The sequence below is a fragment of the Budorcas taxicolor genome, chromosome 5 (assembly GCF_023091745.1).
Source record: "Budorcas taxicolor isolate Tak-1 chromosome 5, Takin1.1, whole genome shotgun sequence".
NCBI classification, from domain to species: Eukaryota; Metazoa; Chordata; class Mammalia; order Artiodactyla; family Bovidae; genus Budorcas; species Budorcas taxicolor.
Window position 1 is genome coordinate 146334903 of NC_068914.1, and position 19734 is coordinate 146354636.

General features: G+C 42.8%; 1 protein-coding gene across 1 annotated transcript in view; it reads right to left on the reverse strand.

Annotated features, from left to right (window-relative positions):
- Window positions 1-17519, reverse strand: part of LOC128048723 (antigen WC1.1-like) — a 49526-nt gene extending 32007 nt beyond the window's left edge. The window contains exons 1-4 of the mRNA XM_052641149.1: window positions 17447-17519; window positions 13367-13687; window positions 1393-1701; window positions 982-1299 (exon numbers count right to left, since the gene is read on the reverse strand). Of these exons, the coding sequence (XP_052497109.1) occupies window positions 982-1299; window positions 1393-1701; window positions 13367-13687; window positions 17447-17519 (1021 nt within the window). The remainder of the gene's footprint in view (window positions 1-981; window positions 1300-1392; window positions 1702-13366; window positions 13688-17446) is intronic.
- Between the last annotated feature and the right edge of the window lie 2215 nt (window positions 17520-19734).

Here is a 19734-nt window from a genome sequence, read left to right on the forward strand (position 1 = left end):
TGGATGTGAGAGTTGGACTGTGAAAAAGGCTGAGCGCCGAAGAACTGATGCTTTTGAACTGTGGTGTTGGAGAAGACTCTTGAGAGTCCCTTGGACTGCAAGGAGATCCAACCAGTCCATTCTGAAGATCAGCCCTGGGATTTCTTTGGAAGGAATGATGCTAAAGCTGAAGCTTCAGTACTTTGGCCACCTCATGCGAAAAGTTGACTCACTGGAAAAGACTCTGATGCTGGGAGGGATTGGGGGTGGGAGGAGAAGGGGACAACAGAGGATGAGATGGCTGGATGGCATCACAGACTCGATGGACATGAGTCTGAGTGAACTCCGGGAGTTGGTGATGGACATGGAGGCCTGGCATGCTGCGATTCATGGGGTCGCAAAGAGTCGGACACGTTTGAGCGACTGAACTGAACTGAATACTGTCAGTAGAATGGATCAGCACATGGCCATGGGATCATTCAAAGCATATTCTACTCTAATAAAAGAAATAAAGTGCTACAATATACAACATCATGTGTGAATCCCAAACATAATTTTGAGTCTATGAAATTAGATACAAAAGATGAAACATACGGCATCATTTTACATAAAGTTCAAACATTGATGAAACTCTCAATGTTAGTAGAAGTTAGGTAAGCGGTTTTTTCCCTGTCGAGGAGGGAAGACACAGACACTGGGGACGACAGTGACTGTGGTGCTGGGACACTCTCCTTGCTGCTCTGGGCTGGGCTTCATACTGAGGTCTACACTTACTGCTCCTACATTGTTCTCTATGATTACATGTGAGCAACAGTGTTGCTTAAAAATATATTATTCCCCTTCACACTTCTTGCCCTGACCTGAAAAATGAATGAACAATGAGAAGATCCATATTTCACCACAAAATCTCTGACTTTGAAGCCCGTTTAACCTCACTCTCTACTCTTGGAGTCATTTCACTCCGGGAGCATCCTGAGTACCAGTAGCCCTTCCCTCTCTTACCTGAACAGATCACAGAGGCTGTGTTGCCATGGGAACACTCAGGACCACCCAGGGCAGTCACAGGACAACTCCACAGGAAGGACTCTGCCCCCGAGCAGTGAAATCGGGCAGTTAAAATCTGACCACCTCCTTCCACCAAGTGTGGTCCTCCGGGGGTGGAGACGGCAACTCCACAGCCAAGCTGACGACAGACAACATTGGCATTGGCCAGACTCCAGTGGGAGGCACAGAGCGCTCTCCATCGTCCAGAAATGTTCATCTCCACCTGCCCCTCACACTGAGAGGAGCCGTTTGTCATGAGCCGGACTTCTGAGTATGCTGGTAGAAGAAGACAGAGTTTCAGCAAAATCACATGACTTTCTCACCTGAACAGGGTGTTCACAGAGGTGAGAGGCCTGACCTGCATCTCACCTGAACAGACAACCTCAGCAGCTCCACTGTAGTGACAAGTGCCCCCTGGACAGGATACTCTGGGGCAGACCCAGAGCTCAGGCTCCTCCCCTTCACACCTGAACTCTTCAGCCCAGACCCGGGCACTGGACGCTCGGAAGAGCTCATGTACCTCGACAGACACAGCCTTGCCACACCCCAGCTCTGCACAGATGACCTGGGCAGTGGGGAGTGTGAAGTTCCCATCAGACACTGGGATCCAGGCTTCTCCAGAATACACTTCTACTCTCCCTGAGCAGGGTCCATCCCCTCCAGCCAGACGCACAAATCCTAAGGGAAACAGCAACAAAACCAGTGAGTGTTCATGGTACTGACTTGGCAACTGGAAACCGCACGTCACAGGCAGTGGGGTAAAAGTTTTTCTTTTTAGAAGTGGAGCATGAAGAGAGTCTTTGACAGTTAGTGTCATAATTGAATTTTCATGAGCAGGTTTCTAAAGAGAAATCCAGGAGGATTACAAGGTCAGTTTGGAGTGGTTGAATCCCAAGAACATACACTTTGAGACTGATTAGAAATGTGAATTCCTTGGTCTAGGAGCCTGGAAACTACAGAGCCCAATTCAGATCATTGGAATGGCTGAATACTGGAAACATGTGTTTTAGCATTGGTTGGAGAAGTGAATTTCTCACTTAGCAGCCTAGGACCTACATACAGATCCAAGGACACTGTATAATATTTAGGCACTTAAACTTGAACATAGAGATATGCAGACCAGAAGCCACCCAGAGGGACATGGGCTATGAGATTAGAGACCTAGCATCCAGACAAGCTTAGAAAGCTTTCATGGGACTTGTGGGGCTAATATTCTGACCAGTTTTCTCTCCCAGAAGCTAGTCCTCAAGTGACTTAGGTTAAGGAAAGTCCTGAGGCTGGATCCATGAGGGGATGCCAACCTGTAGATGAGTGACAGCTCCAGAGAAGAAATATAGACACTATTATTAATTCACATTTATGTCATCACATCTTGTCTTTCTGATACTTTTTCATGCTAAAAACTTTCATGAATTCCTTCAGTGATCTCAGTGGGAAGGAAAATGAGTTAAGAAAACTCAGAGAGTCATAGAGAGAGAGTCCCAGCCATCTCTCTTGAAATCCTAGGATTTGTCAAAGAATCTGGGGGAGAGTGTGCTCTCAGTGGGAGTTTAACAGATAGCTGAGTTTCCACATCGTCTCCTATTAAAGGTTTTTTTTTCTCAAACAGGACTCACAGAAAATGCTAAGGGCTGATAATAATTGATTTTAATACTATCATTGTACTAATTCTAACCACAGGAAAATATGCATTCTTCTCATGGAATAGTCTCCAGGCTAGGTTACAAATAAGCCTTAACAAATTCAAAAATATTAAAATTATTCCAAGTATCTTACATGACCATAATGGAATGGAACTAAAATTCAGTAATGATCAGAAAACAGGAATTCATGAATATATAAAAATTAAACCACACACTCATATTTTAAGATTGTTTTCCTATTTCTATAAAGAATGATATTTCGATAGGAATTGCATTAAATCTATAGAGGACTTTGAGAAGTACAGGCATTTTAACAATACTAATTCATGCAGGCCAGAAACACAGAATGACTTTCCATTGATCATATTGTCTTTAATTTCCTTCATGAATGTTCTACAATTCTAAAAGAAGATGGCATGTTGTCAAAAAGAAGGAAGAAGAAAAAGGAGAAGGAGGAGGAAATGAGCAAATAAGCCATAATTTGGAGAGTTCCAAGTTGAAAAAGCCTCAGTATGGATAACTATGCAAATATTTGTGGGAAACACTCGTTGAGTAGGTTGTTAGCATACTACATCACCCTCTGCTCCTCCCATCCACCACCTAAACTGCTATCCTTTCTCATTCCTCCCACTTCAGACAAGCAAACACCATTTTAAATGATACAGATGGATGGAAAAGAAAATCAGAAAGGATAGCTACTGCTGAAGAAGTAGGGTGTAGGTAGGGCATATGGCATGCAAGGTGGGATCAAGGAAGTTTTGAAACTAAAGGAGGAAAACCAAAATAAGAGTTCATCATTTGGTCATCAAAGGAACACATTTTGAACTGAATGAAGATAACCCAATGAAAAAACTTTATTTAATTCATCAAGGACAATTCCCTGATTTCTGGGTGTGTTCTGATTATTTACTTCTGAAGTTCTTCCTGGTAAAGGACTGCTTAGTGATGCCCAACATCTAACCAAACAATTATTAGAATTTCCAAAAGAGAGAAATGTAACCCATAACACATTTTTAAAAAACAATCAGACAGCAAAAGAGACACCAGTGTATAGAACAGTCTTTTGGACTCTGTGGGACAGGGCGAGGGTGGGATGATTCAGGAGAATGGCATTGAAACATGTATAATATCATATAAGAAACGAATCACCAGTCCAGGTTCGATGCATGATACTGGATCCTCGGGGCTGGTGCACTGGAAGGACCCAGAGGGATGGTATGGGGAGGGAGAAGTGTTCAGGATGGGGAACATGTGTATACCCGTGGCGGATTCATGTTGATGTATGGCAAAACCAATAAAATATTGTAAAGTAATTAACCTCCAATTAAAATAAATAAATTTATATTAAAAAAACAATCATTTAAAGCAGCTTCAGAAATTACAGAAACGATTGAATTGGCTGAAGAGCTCCTTAAAACCCTCATACCAATATGCTTCATGAAGCATAAAAATAAACAGGGAGAAAAACTAGGAAAAATAAACAAATGAGACTTCTGAAACTGAAAAATATAGTACTGGAATGAACAATTATTTGGATTAATTACACAAGAGACTAGACATTGCAGAATAAAAGAACTGGAAAGTAAAACACAGCAGTAGAGACGATCTCAATTGAACCAAAGAGAGTAAAAAGGCAGAGAAATATGAATGGAAACACAGTGGCATGTAGGATAATATCAAAATATATAAAATATGTGTATTTGGAGATTCAGATTAAGGGATGTGCAGAAAAATATAAAGAGAAGATAAATCACATTTTCCCAAAGTTATTGAAAACTGTAAACCCACTGATCCAAAAAGCTAAACAAACCCCAAACAAGATAATGAAACCGTCCTCAGAAAACTTGACAATGTAAATACTGAAATACATTGGTAAAGAAACAAACAAAAATATGTTAAGAGCAGCCAGGGAAGTTTGACACATTATATGCAGGGAACAAAGGGATAAATATTATTTACTGACTTTTTGTTGGAGGCAATGAAAGTCAGATGACAATGTAAGAACATATTTAAAGTATTGGGATTGGGCATTTGTTATGCTAAAACTGAATCAGCTATGAAAATACTTTTCAAAACTGAATGAAAATTAAAATGATATACCCGTGGCAGACTCATGTTGATGTATGGCAAAACCAATACAATATTGCAAAGTAATTAACCTCCAATTAAAATAAATAAATTTATATTTTTAAAAAATGAAATGATTTCAGATAAATGAGAGATGATAGAATTGGAGGCCACCGGACACACACCACACAAAACTGCTTCAGAAAGTTCTTTAAGCTAAAGGGAGATGACAGCAGATGAAAACATGGATCCTCTCAAAGCTATAGAGACTGTGCTAAATGTTGATTCTCTATTAGAGGATTTAAGGCAAAAAAATATTAGCAACAAAGTATAAGATTCATAGTAAATTTGTAAATAGAATTATGACAATGATAGCACCAATGACAAGAATAAGAAAGTGGAAGAAATGTATAGTGACTGACATTGCATGTTGTGACATAATATCGTTTCAAGGTAAAATGTAACTTAAGATTAATAATTCAATGTTGGGCTTTCCCGGTGGTTCAGTGGTGAAGACTCCACCTGACAATGCAAGAGACGTGGGTTCAATCCGTGGTCTAGGAAAATCCCACATACCACAGAGCCACTAAGCGCGTGCACCACAACTAGTGAGCCTGTGCTCCAGAGCCCAGGGCCCACGACTACTGAAGCTTGTGCCCCATAGAGCCTGTGAACTACAGCAAGAGAGGCCACTGCAATGAGAGCCTCATGCCTGCAACTAGAGAGTAGCCTCTGATCTCCACAACTAAAGAAAAGCCCATGCAGCAATGAAGACCCAGCCAGCAAAATATAAAAATCACTATAAACTAAAAAAATTAAACATTATAATCACCTAAAAATCTGATACGATTAATAAACCAATACAGTATTTATTTGGGGGGGGGTGTTTTCTTTTTCTTTTTTTTTTTAATTTTAATTTTTACTTTATTTTACTTTACAATACTGTATTGGTTTTGCCATACATTGACATGAATCCGCCACGGGTGTACATGAGTTCCCAATCCTGAACCACCTCCCACCTCCCTCCCCATATCATCTCTCTGGATCATCCCCATGAACCAGCCCCAAGCATCCTGTATCCTGTATCAAACATAGACTGGCGATTCATTTTTTACATGATAGTATACATGTTTCAATACCATTCTCCCAAATTATTCCACCCTCTCCCTCTCCCTCAGAGTCCAAAAGTCTGTTCTATGCATCTGTGTCTCTTTTGCTGTCTCGCATACAGGGTCATCATTACTATCTTTCTAAATTCCATATATATGTGTCAGTATACTGTATTGGTGTTTTTCTTTCTGACTTACTTCACTCTGTATAATCGGCTCCAGTTTCATCCATCTTATTAGAACTGATTCAAATGTATTCTTTTTAATGGCTGAGTAACACTCCACTGAGTATATGTACCACAGCTGCTGATGGACATCTAGGTTGTTTTCATGTCCTGGCTATTATAAACAGTGCTGCGATGAACATTGGGGTACACGTGTCTCTTTCAATTCAAGCATGGAAATTGAAACTGTAATCAGAAATCTTCCAGCAAACAAAAGCCCAGGTCCAGATGGCTTCACAGCTGAATTCTACCAAAAATTTTGAGAACAGCTAACACCTATCCTCCTCAAACTCTTCCAGAAAATTGCAGAGGAAGATAAACTTCCAAACTCATTCTATGAGGCCACCATCACCCTAATACCAAAACCTGACAAAGATGCCACAAAAAAGAAAACTACAGGCCAATATCACTGATGAACATAGCTGCAAAAATCCTCAACAAAATTCTAGCAATCAGAATCCAACAACACATCAAAAAGATCATACACCATGACCAAGTGGGCTTTATCCCAGGGATGTAAGGATTCTTCAATATCTGCAAATCAATCAATGTAATACACCACATTAAAAAATTGAAATATAAAAGCCATATGATTATCTCAATAGATGCAGAGAAGGCCTTTGACAAAATTCAACATCCATTTATGATAAAACCTCTCCAGAAAGCAGGAATAGAAGGAACATACCTCAACACAATAAAAGCTATATATGACAAACCCACAGCAAACATTATCCTCAGTGGTGAAAAATTGAAAGCATTTCCCCTAAAGTCAGGATCAAGACAAGGATGCCCACTTTCACTGCTACTATTCAACACAGTTCTGGAAGTTTTGGCCACAGCAATCAGGGCAGAAAAAGAAATAAAAGAAATCCAAATTGGAAAAGAAGAAGTAAAACTCTCACTGTTTGCAGATGACATGATCCTCTACATAGAAAACCCTAAAGACTTCACCAGAAAATTACTGGAGCTAATCAATGAATATAGTAAAGTTGCAGGATATAAAATCAACACACAGAAATCCCTTGCATTCCTATACACTAATAATGAGAAAGTAGAAAAAGAAATTAAGGAAACAATTCCATTCACCATTGCAACAAAAAGAATAGAATACTTAGGAATATATCTATCTAAAGAAACTAAAGACCTATATATATAAAACTATAAAACACTGATGAAAGAAATCAAAGAAGACACTAATAGATGGAGAAATATACCATGTTCATGGATCGGAAGAATCAATATAGTGAAAATGAGTATACTACCCAAAGCAATTTACAAATTCAATGCAATCCCTATCAAGCTACCAGCGATATTTTTCACAGAGCTAGAACAAATAATTTCAAGATTTGTATGGAAATACAGAAAACTTCGAATAGCCAAAGCAATCTTGAGAAAGAAGAATGGAACTGGAGGAATCAACTTGCCTGACTTCAGGCTCTACTACAAAGCCACAGTCATCAAGACAGTATGGTACTGGCATAAAGACAGATATATAGATCAATGGAACAAAACAGAAAGCCCAGAGATAAATCCACACACCTATGGACACCTTATCTTCAACAAAGGAGGCAAGAATATACAATGGAGTAAAGACAAAGTGGTGCTGGGAAAACTGGTCAACCACTTGTAAAAGAATGAAACTAGATCACTTTCTAACACCACACACAAAAATAAAATCAAAATGGATTAAAGATCTAAACATAAGATGAGAAACTATAAAACTCCTAGACGAGAACATAGTCAATACAATATTTAAATTAAAATGGTAAAATATACTCGAAAATTAAAATAAGAACAAAGAGATAACATATAGCAGCTGCTGCTGCTACTGCTGCTAAGTCACATCAGTCATGTCCGACTCTGTGCGACCCCATAGACGGCAGCCCACCAGGCTCCCCCGTCCCTGGAATTATAAAGGCAAGAACACTGGAGTGGGTTGCCATTTCCTTCTCCGATGCATAAAAGCAAAAAGTCAAAGTGAATTTGCTCAGTCATGTCTGACTCTTAGCTACCCATGGACTGCAGCCTACCAGGCTCCTCTGTCCATGGGATTTTCCAGGCAAGAGTACTGGAGCGGGTTGCCATTGCCTTCTCCAACAAATAGCAGGCAAGTACACTTAAAACCAATTATGTCAATAATTACATTAAATGTGAATAATTTAAGTACTCCAAATAAAAAACAAGATAATCAGACCAGATAAAATAAGACAAAACAATATATTATCTACAAACTTTTATGTGTTTAAATATAAACACAGAAACATACTAAAGAGGTAAAAATTACAAACCATGCAAACACAAATCAGAGAAAACTGTATATAATATCTAAATTAATATCATACAAAATCAGACGATAAGACAAAGAATTCATTCAGAGAAAAAGAAACATTTTATGATAATAAAATACAAAAGAAATTATATAGTACTGAAACTGGTGGGTTAAAAATAAAGTGATGCTTAGAGGAAAATTTAGAACCTTGATGCTTCCTTTATGATTACGTTAGAATAAAAATAGAAACAGAAGGAAATGATCCAAGACTCCACCTCAAGAATCTACAAAAGCAACCACAATCATAACTGAAAAAGAGGAATGAAAACTGAGCATAGAAATCAACTAAGAAGAAAGGAAATACACCATCAAGAAAACCAATACAGACCATTAGTGATTCTCTTAAAAAGAACATTAAAATGGATAATCTTCTAGCAAACCAATTAAGAAAAAAGAGGGAACACATTAGCAGCACCAGTAACAAAAGGAGGAATATCATTGTAGATCTTCCCAACATATAAAGATATGAGATATCTTTATATCTCTCTCAGTGTTACTAATTTGAAAATTTTTTGTAAAATGGACCAAGTCCTTAAAAACACATTACTTGTGAAACACAACTCACCAAAATCTGATACAAAAAAAAAAAGAGAAAAATATGGTAAACTTATTTGTTAAATAAACAGAATCCATATTATAAAAATTTTCCACTAAGAAAACTGCCAGCTACAAATGCTAGCACTTCCACAGAGCTCAGAAATGACTCCCACAGCCAGATAAAGGAAGAGAGGGAGGGAAGGAATGGGGGCAGGAAGGAAGTGTAACACAGAGGCTGTGGTTAATGTACGAGTTGACTGCATCTTTCCAACCCTCCCCTCCTGCAATCCTTGCATCTTCATCCCCTCACCATTTTGCACTTCAGTACTATAGTCCCTGGTGGCTCAGAAGATAATCAAGACTCTGCCTGCAATGCGGGAGACCCAGGTTTGATCCCAGGGTGAGGAAGATCCCCTAGAGAAAGAAATGACAACTCACTCCAGTATTCGTGCCTGGTCCATGGGGTCACAAAGAGTAGGACAGGACTGAAACAACTTGGAATGCTTGCACCACAGTCCTTCAAAATTTGTGTGTTCCCTCCCAGATCTTCCACGTGAATTCCATGAAATATCCTCATTATTTCAAACAAGCTTCACTACATTCTCCTCTGGTCATTGTTTCCACTCTAGATTTCTCCTAAACATGGTACTTCACTTCCAGCAATCCACTACTGAGGCTGAAATTTCTCTACCGTACCTGACTCCTAAGGTTGAGCAGAAGTACTCCAAGAGTTTTGATTAAGATAATGAAAACACATGCTATTCTAATCTTATTTCTGCTACATCACCACCACTTTGACTTATCTTCACATCATTAAAATATGTCTGAAAATACAGAAAAAACAGACCTGGAGGAGGTAACTAGTGACTAAAACAGAAATAGAAGGAACCTGGAACCGTTCATAAAAATGTGAGAGTCTAAGTTAGAGCAATGGTAGTTAGGGAGTACAAACCACAATCAGGGTTTAAATATTAGTTCAGTTCAGTTCAATTCAGTTCAGCCGCTCAGTTATGTCTGAGTCTTTGTGACCCCATGAATCACAGCACGCCAGGCCTCCCTGTCCATCACCAACTCCCGGAGTTCACCAAAACTCACGTCCATTGAGTCAGTGAAGCCATCCAGCCATCTCATCCTCTGTCGTCCCCTTCTCCTCCTGCCCCCAATCCCTCCCAGCATCAGAGTCTTTTCCAATGAGTCAACTCTTCACATGAGCTGGCCAAAGTATTGGAGTTTCAGCTTTAGCATCAGTCCTTCCAATGAACACCCAGGACTGATCTCCTTTAGAATGGACTGGTTAGATCGCCTTGCAGTCCAAGGGACTCTCAAGAGTCTTCTCCAACACCACAGTTCAAAAGCACCAATTCTTCGGCACTCTGCTTTCTTCACAATTCAACTTTTATCCATACATGACCACTGGAAAACCATAGCCTTGACTAGACAGAACTTTGTTAAATAGCAGAGCACTTCCAATTCTCTAAGTATATCTTAACCGGAATTAATAACAAGACATAAGTTTTCTTAGGGTAACATTGGGAGTTCTAATTTCACACAAAGTTTCAACATCACACACTCCATTCTCACTCAGATGCTCATTTATCAAAATATGGTAGAGACACCTGTAGTATTTCCACAAATTTATCTTCAGGTGGAACCATTATGACATTGCGACTATGAGGAAGGTTACTTGAGATGCCAGAAAACAGGTTTGTTTAAAACAAAAGTTTCTAACTAAAATTCAAATTCACCTTGAAAATAATTATTTTTAATAAGAGTGATAAAGAGAATGGAAGAAAACATTTTGAAGAGATGAATAGATTTATGACATAAGTGCTGTAGTGATTTCACAAATGCAGACTTATCCAGCAGTCTTGTATGTCAGACACACCTCAATAAAGTACTTTTTAAAAAGGAAAAGAATTGTTTCCTTAAGGGCATCAACTAGAATCATCAAAGATCTGCTGAAGGTGAGATTAGAAAAGATCACTTTTCCAATGATCTTCCTGTACATAAACACCCAAGAGCTGATTGGCTGTGGCTGTTAAGGCCCTACTGCAGAGGTCTTCAGGGCTCTCCTGTCCCACCATCCCATTAGATGGGGTGATACTATCCTAAGTCCAGTCTTCTACCTTAGGGAATTCACTGTGATAACTGACAATATCTTCCTCCAGCCCAGTTGTTCTGATGTGATTAATAACCTGGACATCCAATCTGCAACTGTGATAACAACTAGAAGCATCTCTGTCAAATACTGTGAGCACCCACTCACACCCTAGTTTCACTGCTGTCTTTCCTGCATCCACCTTGGCATAGGTCAAACACACTTAGGTAGCACTGAGTAATTCTTAGAAGTCACATCAGGTCCTCTTAGCTTCAATTCAGTTCAGCTCAGTTCCTCAGTCATGTCTGACTCTTTGCAACACCATGGACTGCAGCATGCCAGGCCTCCCTGTCTATCACCAACTCCTGGGGTTTTCTCTAACTCATGTCTATTCAGTTGGTGATGCTATCCAACCACCTCATCCTCTGTTATCCCTTTCTCCTCCCACCTTCAATCTTTCCTAGCATCATGGTCTTTTCCAATGAGTCAGTTCTTCACATCAGGTGGCCAAAGTACTGGAGTTTCAGCTTCAGCATCAGTCCTTCCAATGAATGTTCCAGACTGATTTCCTTTAGGAGGGACTGGTCGGATCTCCTTACAGTCCAAAGGACTCTCAAGAGTCTTCTCCAACACCACAATTCAAAAGCATCAATTCTTCAGTGCTCAGCTTTCTTTATAGTCCAATGCTCACATCCATACAGGACTACTGGAAAAACAAGAGCTTTGACTAGACCAGTCTTTGTTGGCAAAGAAATGTCTCTGCTTTTTAATATGCTGTCTAGGTTGGTCATAGCTTTTCTTCCAAGCAGCAAGCGTCTTTTAATTTCATGGCTGCAGTCACCATCTGCAGTAATTTTTGAGCCAAAAAAAAAAAATGTCCATTAACTATTTCCACTGTTTCCCCATCTATTTGCCAGGAAGTAATGGGACCAGACGCTATGATCTTAGTTTCTGAATGTTGAGTTTTTAAGCCAACTTTTTCACTCTCCTCTTTCACTATCATCAAGAGGCTCTTTAGTTCTTTGCCTTCGGCCATAAGTGTGATATAATCTGCATCTAAGGTTATTGATATTTCTCCTGACAATCTTGATTCCAACTTGTGCTTCATCCAGCCCAACATTTCTCATGATGCACTCTGCATATAAGTTAAATAAGCAGGTTGACAATATAAAGCCTTGATGTACTCCTTCCCCTATTTGGAACCAATCTTTTGTTCCATGTCCAGTTCTAACTGATGCTTTTTGTCCTACATACAGATTTCTCAGGATGCAGGTCAGATGGTCTGGTATTCATATATCCTGAAGAATTTTCCAGTTTGCTGTGATCCACAGAGTTAAAGGCGTTGGCATAGTCAATAAAGTAGAAGTAGATGTTTTTCTGGAACTCTCTTGCATTTTCAGTGATCAAACGGATGTTGGTAATTTGACCTCTGGTTCCTCTGTCTTTTCTAAATCCAGCTTGAACATCTGGAAGTTCACAGTTCATGGACCACAGCCTTGTCTAACTCAAGGAAACTATGAGCCATGCCATGTAGGGCCACCCAAGACAGACGGGTCTTAGTGGAGAGTTCTGACAAGACATGGTCCATGGAGAAGGAAAGGCAAACCACTTCTGTATTCTTGCCTTGAGAACCCCAGGAACTCCTAGCTTCACTGCCTCTTATACATGATGCACTTCAGCTGCTGTCTTGTAAACATCAAGACATTTTCCTGCTCCCTCAACATGCCTGCAAATGTGGTGTGAGCTCCCAACTCGATTCATCAGGTACACCAGTGTGATGAGATTTCCCCTGCCATGAGTCCCGCTTCTGGCCTCCTCTGACTGTGACCTAGGGACATTTAAATGCACCACTGAATTTCTCTCACACCTTTTCCTTGTGTAACTGCACCATGACTTCGGGTATGGTCACTTGTCCATGGGTCTTCACATGCCCTTTTGGCATCACCATTGCTTGGTTGAGGCTGTTCTATTGGCACATCACCCACATACCAACCTGATGGAGTGTGTGACTCTGACTTTTAGGACCAATGAGGATAATAAACCTTGTTGCCTACAACTCTCCTATGACACACCCCCCATCAATGTAGACATACCCTACTGATCATTATGTCAAAGAATACAGAATAATTATCGTGCTGAGACTGTGTCACAGAGGTCAAATTCAGAAGCTGAATCTGTATGAAACTTTTGACCTCACCTCTGCCTCCTGTGACACATCACAAAGACCCTTCACCCAAGTATGTTCTAACAGCTGTATCCATAATCTCAAGTCATTCTGGTGATAAGACAGAGGCTTTTCCTGCTAGAGATCCCCACCCAGACCAGACAGGACTTACCTGAGCAGACTACTCCAGCATCCCAGTTGTGGATATACCTATCATTACGATAGTCTTTAATATTAGAATGCCTGCAGTCACTGACAGTTGACTCCACCCCTTCACATGAAGTATACAAAAGCCAAATGGGGCCATCTCCTGGTCCAAAATAAGCCTGTTTAGGAATACCAACAGCAGCTCCACACCCCAGCTGTCTGCACGCTACAGATGCATCCTTCAAACTCCAGCTGCCATCAGCCACTGTGCCCCATTCTCCCTGGTGCTTCACTTCCACTCTCCCCTCACAGCGGTGGGCTCCATCCTTCAGCCTCAGCTCCAGTACTGCAAAAGAGACACACGACACAAAAAAGATTTAGGAGACTTAGAGTGGTACAATATTTAAAACATTAGCTCTCTGAGGAGCAAAACAGTGCATGGGATATAGTATTTCCTGACCTCTGTAGTATAAGCATTCCCACCATGGCCAGCTCTAAGCCCCCATTGTGCCATCACTGAACACAGAGCAGGAAGGGAGGCACCAGGTATTTCTTAGGAGCCTGTAGAACCAGCTCCAGGGACACCACCGAGGACAGGCCTTCAGAGAGTCTGGATGCTGCCCTCCCTGTAGATGCGCCCAAGGCTCCTAGGGCCCAGCTTCCCCATCTCAGTTACAGCTCATGGCCCGGGATCCAGGGAGGAATTCTCCCTCTCCTTCCTTGTCCATAGGGAGGATCTCATTCAGCCTAGGAACAGAGGGCTGGGTAACAGGCTCTAAAATGTCCTGGCTATTCCTGCCATCTGGTGTTCATGTCTTTGTGTAATTCCACACGCCAATGTACCTGTAACATGCATCTAACAAATGGAATTTGACAAAAGTGATCAGATGTCACTTTAGCGATTAAGTCATAAGAGGACTCTGGTTCCTGCATATAAAAAGGAGTTCATTAGTAGGAACATCATAGATGGAGACATTACCAGTGTTCAGTTCAGTTCAGTCACTAGGTCGTGTCTGATTCTTTGAGACCCCATGGACTACATTGCGCCCAGGCTCCCTATCCATCACCAACTCTCGGAGTTTACTCAGACTCATATCCATTCAGTCAGTGATGCCATGCAAGCATCTCATCCTCTGTCATCCCCTTCTCTTCCCACCTTCAATCTTTGCCAGCATCAGAAGACTATTAAAAAAAAAAAAACAAAGAACTAACCAAATATTTTGCAATTCTCTCATCGCTCAGTTGGTAAAGAATCCACCTGCAATGCAGGAGACCCCGGTTCAATTCCTGGGTCAGGAATATCTGCTGGAGAAGGGATAGGCTACCCACTCAAGTCTTCTCTTGGTCTTCTCCTGTGGCCCAGCTGGTAGAGAATCAGTCTGCAATGCTGAGGACCTGGGTTTGATCCTTGGGTTGGGAAGACCCCCTGGAGAAAGGAAAGACTACCCACTCCAGTAAGGCCTGGAGAATTCCATGCACCGTGTACCCATGGGGTCACAAAGAGTCAAACATAACTGAGTAACTTTCACTTCTTCAATTCTTCAACCAGATATTTTGAAGTTGAATAAAAAATTAGTGCTATATAATAAATATAGTGCTTTCCAGTTGGCACTAGTGGTAAAGAACCTGTCTGCAAGTGCAGGAAATGTAAGAGACTCGGGCTCAATCCCTGGGTCCGGAAGATCCCCTGGAGGAGTGCATGGCAACCCACTTCAGTATGCTTGCCTGGAGAATCCTGTGGACAGAGGAGCCTGGTGGGCTACAGTCCATAGGGTCACAAAGAGTCAGACATGACTGAGGCGACTTAACATGCACAATACAATGAGCAAACTGAAGAATTCAACACAGAGACTCAACAACAGACTTGACCAACGGAAAGAAAAAGAAAAAAGAATCAATGTGTTAGAAGAAAGATTAGTTGAAAGCATCCAAATCGAGGAGCCAAAAGAGAATGAAAGGAATATAGAAAGCCAGTGGACACTATAAAGAGAAACAATGTACGGACTGGAGTCACAGCAGAAGAAGTGAAGCAGGAAAGAATTAAGGGCTGAGGACTTTCCTGGTGGTGTAGTGGCTAAGAATCCACCTGCCAATGTAGGGGACATGGGTTCAATCCCTGGTCCAGGAAGATGCCACATGCCACAGAGCAACTAGGCCAGCGTGCCCCAGCTGCTGAAACATGCGCACCCAGAGCCTGTGCTCTGCACCAAGAGAAGCCCCTGCAGTGAGAAGCCTGTGCACTGCAGTGAGGAGCAGCCCCTGCTCACCACAGCTAGAGAAAGCCCGCGGGCAGCAAGGAGACCTAGCACAGCCAAAAGTAAATAATTTAAACAGGAAGACAGGCTGCGAATTTCCAAACCTGGGGAAAGATCTGGGCATCTAAGTTCAAGAAGCTAATAAGTCACCCCAAAATTTCAATCCCAAACCACCTTCTCCAAGACTCACATAGTAAACTGTTCAAATGCAAAGAGAAAGAGAGAATTCTAAACGTCTAAAGAATAGAAAAGAATTCTGTCACCCAAGAGGACTCCCACAAGGAGATCAGCAGATTTGTCCAAAGAGACCTTGCAGACCATGAAGAAGGATTGGTGACATTCTCCACCCTCACTCAGGGGAAAGCAGCTCCCAGGGAGGGACAGGAGAGGGCATGAGAGAAAGGGCTCCCTACAGAGTCACAGCAGATCCTGGGAGGGGAAAGAACCATCCCAGGACCCCAGCACATCAGGAAATGAGTCACGGGGACCAGGGCAGGGACTTGTGAACTTATACACGTGGGGCTACACATCAACTGATCTTTACAGACAGAGGGATAAGTCATTCATTGCAAGGACTGATGTTGAAGCTGAAATTCCAATACCTTGGCCACCTTATGTGAAGACCTGACATGTCTGAAAAGACCCTGAAGCTGGTAAAGAGAGAAGGTGGGAGGAGAAGGGGACGACAGAAGATGAGATGGTAGGATGGCGTCACCGACTCAATGGACATGAGTTTGGGTAGACTCTGGGAGTTGGTAATAGACAGGGAGGCCTGGCGTGCTGCAGTCCATGGGATCACAGAGTCAGACACCAGTGAGCGACTGAACTGAACTGAACTGAACTGAACTGAACAGACAAGAGGCCCCTCTCCTAGATGCGGGCTTCTCTGCTCCCTAATGGAAACCTGGTGGGAACAGGTGAGGCCAGCAGGCAGAGCCTCTCACAGAGCCCAGTGCTAGGCAGACATGGCAACAAGCAGAGGGGAGCCCGAGAGATGGGGGAGAGGAGCCAGAGAGAGGCAGGCAGGTGCACAATTATCTCTGATCCAGTTACATGCAGCGGCCGTGACACCCAGCCCTGTGGACACCCTGTGTGCTTCACAGACCAACGGACTCAGTCCCTGCTCAGCAGCTCTGTTCCGCTCACACAGACAGGCTCCACCTCCCCTCACACACACACACAGGCTCACACACTCCCCCCCATACACACACCCTCACACACCCTCACACACTCCTTACTCACCCTCACTCACCCACACTCACCCACACATACTCCTCACACACCTTAATACATCACTTGCACACTCCTCACACACTCCACAAACACATAAACTCTTCACACCCACACACACCCTCACACACACACACCTCACACACTCACACACACACACTCTTCACACCCTCACACACACACACCCTCACACACTTCTCACCTGCACACATACACGCACATACACACACACAATCACGGAGCCTACAGGAGCACAGACACAGGAAACACGGGGACCCAGGGGCAGTGCTCACACACCAGGCATGTGGAGCGTGTGGGAACAGCCCAGAGTCCCCACTGGGGTCAGTCACTAGATCTTCCACAAACTGGGAGCCACTGGGACCCTAGAAGCTCCTTGAAAACAAGGGAGACAGTGGAGGGGACTCAGGCTGACCCAGCTCAGTCCAGACAAAACCTCACTGCTCTGCAAAATCTGCGGCTACGACCAATGGACCCCCCCATAGGAGAGGGACCAGTATTCACATCAGCATGGTTCTTTTTTGGTTAGAAACACTGAGGCTCAGCTCCAGAACTCCAGACACCTGCCTGCTGTGGACCCAGGACAGAGGGGCAGCTCTTACCTTGACCACCCACCACAGTGCGGAGGAGGAGGACACACAGTCCCTGCAGGGAGAGGCGTCTGCCCAGAGCCATCCTGACCCCACGTCCTCAAGGTCACAGTCCCAGCTGCAGGATCAGCCTGCGAGGAGGCGTCAGGGTGCCGACCGGGGTCTATATAGACCACCCCTTAGACCCTCCCTCCTGAGAGCCAATAGCGATGCCTTTCACCATTTCAGGCACTATCGGAGGCTGCATCTGCCCCTTTCTGCAGCTCAGACACCAATGAGCTTCTGAATCTTCAACATCTCCTTATATGAGCAACACGGTCCTTTAACCTCCTGCTTCTGTAGCCTAAGAGCTGGGTCCCACCACTGGGACTGGGTAGAAATGGTTCATCAAAAATCATGAGTGCCTTTCTCTCCCCTGATCACCCTGGTCAATATCTGCAGACTGTGAGATCTCACAGGGTCTGGGTGTGGGATCTGTTGACCCGTGGAGAATAACTTTTGTAGAATCAAGTATTGATCTTCCCCGGCACTGAGCTCAGGGTGGAAGCAGAGAACTACAGTAAGTCTATTTATTTATTTTATTTTTTTTTAGTTTTTAGCTGTTTAATTTGATGTATAGCATACATACAAAAAAGTTCCCAAAGCATAAATTTTCAGTTCAGTGAATTATTATAAATTGAAAATCAATATGTGCATAAGTAAGTAAGTAAAGTCACTCAGTCATGTCCGACTCTTTGTGACCCCATGAACTGCAGCCCACCAGGTTCCTCAGTCCATGGGATTCTCCAGGCAAGAATACTGGAGTGGGTTGCCATTTCCTTCTCCAGGGGATCTTCCCGACCCAGGGATCGAACCCGGGTCTCCCGCATTGGAGGCAGACGCTTTAACCTCTGAGCCACCAGGGAAGCATATATATGCATATATATATGTTTTTGAGAAGCACATATATATATATTTTTCAGAAGCACACCTTGAAATACGAGTGTATTATCAGGTCAGCAGAAAATGAGGACCAGGAGTACAGAAATTCACAGGTGACTGTGAAGGCATGAAGTGAGACCCATCAAGCTGGGGACAAGAGATTGCAGGGTTTTCCCCCGTCTCAGAATGATCTGGAGACTGGGTCCTGGAGCAAGGGCCTGCATGCTCAGTCGTGTCTGACTCTTTGCAACCCATGGACTGTAGCTCGCCAGCCTCCTCTGTCCAATGGATTTCCCAGGCAAGAATACTGGAGGAGGTTGCCATTTCCTTCTAAAGAAATCTTTCTGACTCAAGGATCAAATCTGCTTCTCCTGCATTGGCAGGTGGGTTCCCTATAGGGACATTCAGACGGGTTAAATCCCTTTCCCTTTATTGCATTTCATTTTATGTGAAGTATCTCTTTCAGCTAGTCACTAAATGATGCTGACAGAGACAAAGAGATTGCTCTTAAAGGAAACAAAGAGAAAGTAGGAGTCGTCATTCAACTCTAGCCCACCAAAATAGGAGCAGGGATCTTTAGAAGAAAACAGGGGCCTTCACTGATGGCTCAGCAGGAAAGAATCCGCCCACAAAGCAAGAGACATGGATTCAATCTCTGGGTCGGGAAGATCCCCTGGAGAAGGAAATGGCAACCCACTCCAGTATTCTTGCCTGGAGAATTCCATGGACTGAATGGCCTGGTGAGCTACAGTCCACTGTGTCGAAATGAGTTGGGCACGACTAAGTGACTAAACAATGAAAACAAGAAAATTATACTTTAGAAAGACTAAAGTTTTCTAAACCCCACATGTACCCCCTTTATATGCTGAGAGTATGGTTTGATAAGATTCAGGATATATTTGTATTTTAAACCATAACTAAAGAAGACGCAAAATATAATTTAAGGGAACAGCTCCAGAGAGATGGGGAAATAGAAATTCTGCTACATGATAGCTCCAGGCGCGGGGCAAAGAAGGGGTGAGTGAAGCAGAGAAAAGAAAGGGGTTCATGCTACCTGAAACCACCAATGAACCCACCTCCTCTGTTCTGCATTTAAGAGGAAAGGTGGTGGCAAGAATGGAAGCCCAGGTGGGTTGAGGGGACAGATCCAAGCAGAAGGGATGATGTCCAGTGTAGCCATTGCTGCCTTGTTCTGTTTCCACTCATCAGAGAAGCTCCCAGATGCTCCCCCAGAAGGTACACCAGGGATGAATAGAGAGACTGAAAAGGGCCATAAGGGATGCAAGACAGAGCTCCCCCATTGAAATTCAAGGTCACTAATGTGCTGTCCCCTTTCCTCATGCCCCCTCAGGCTCAAGATTCCCATGATGCAGCCCTGT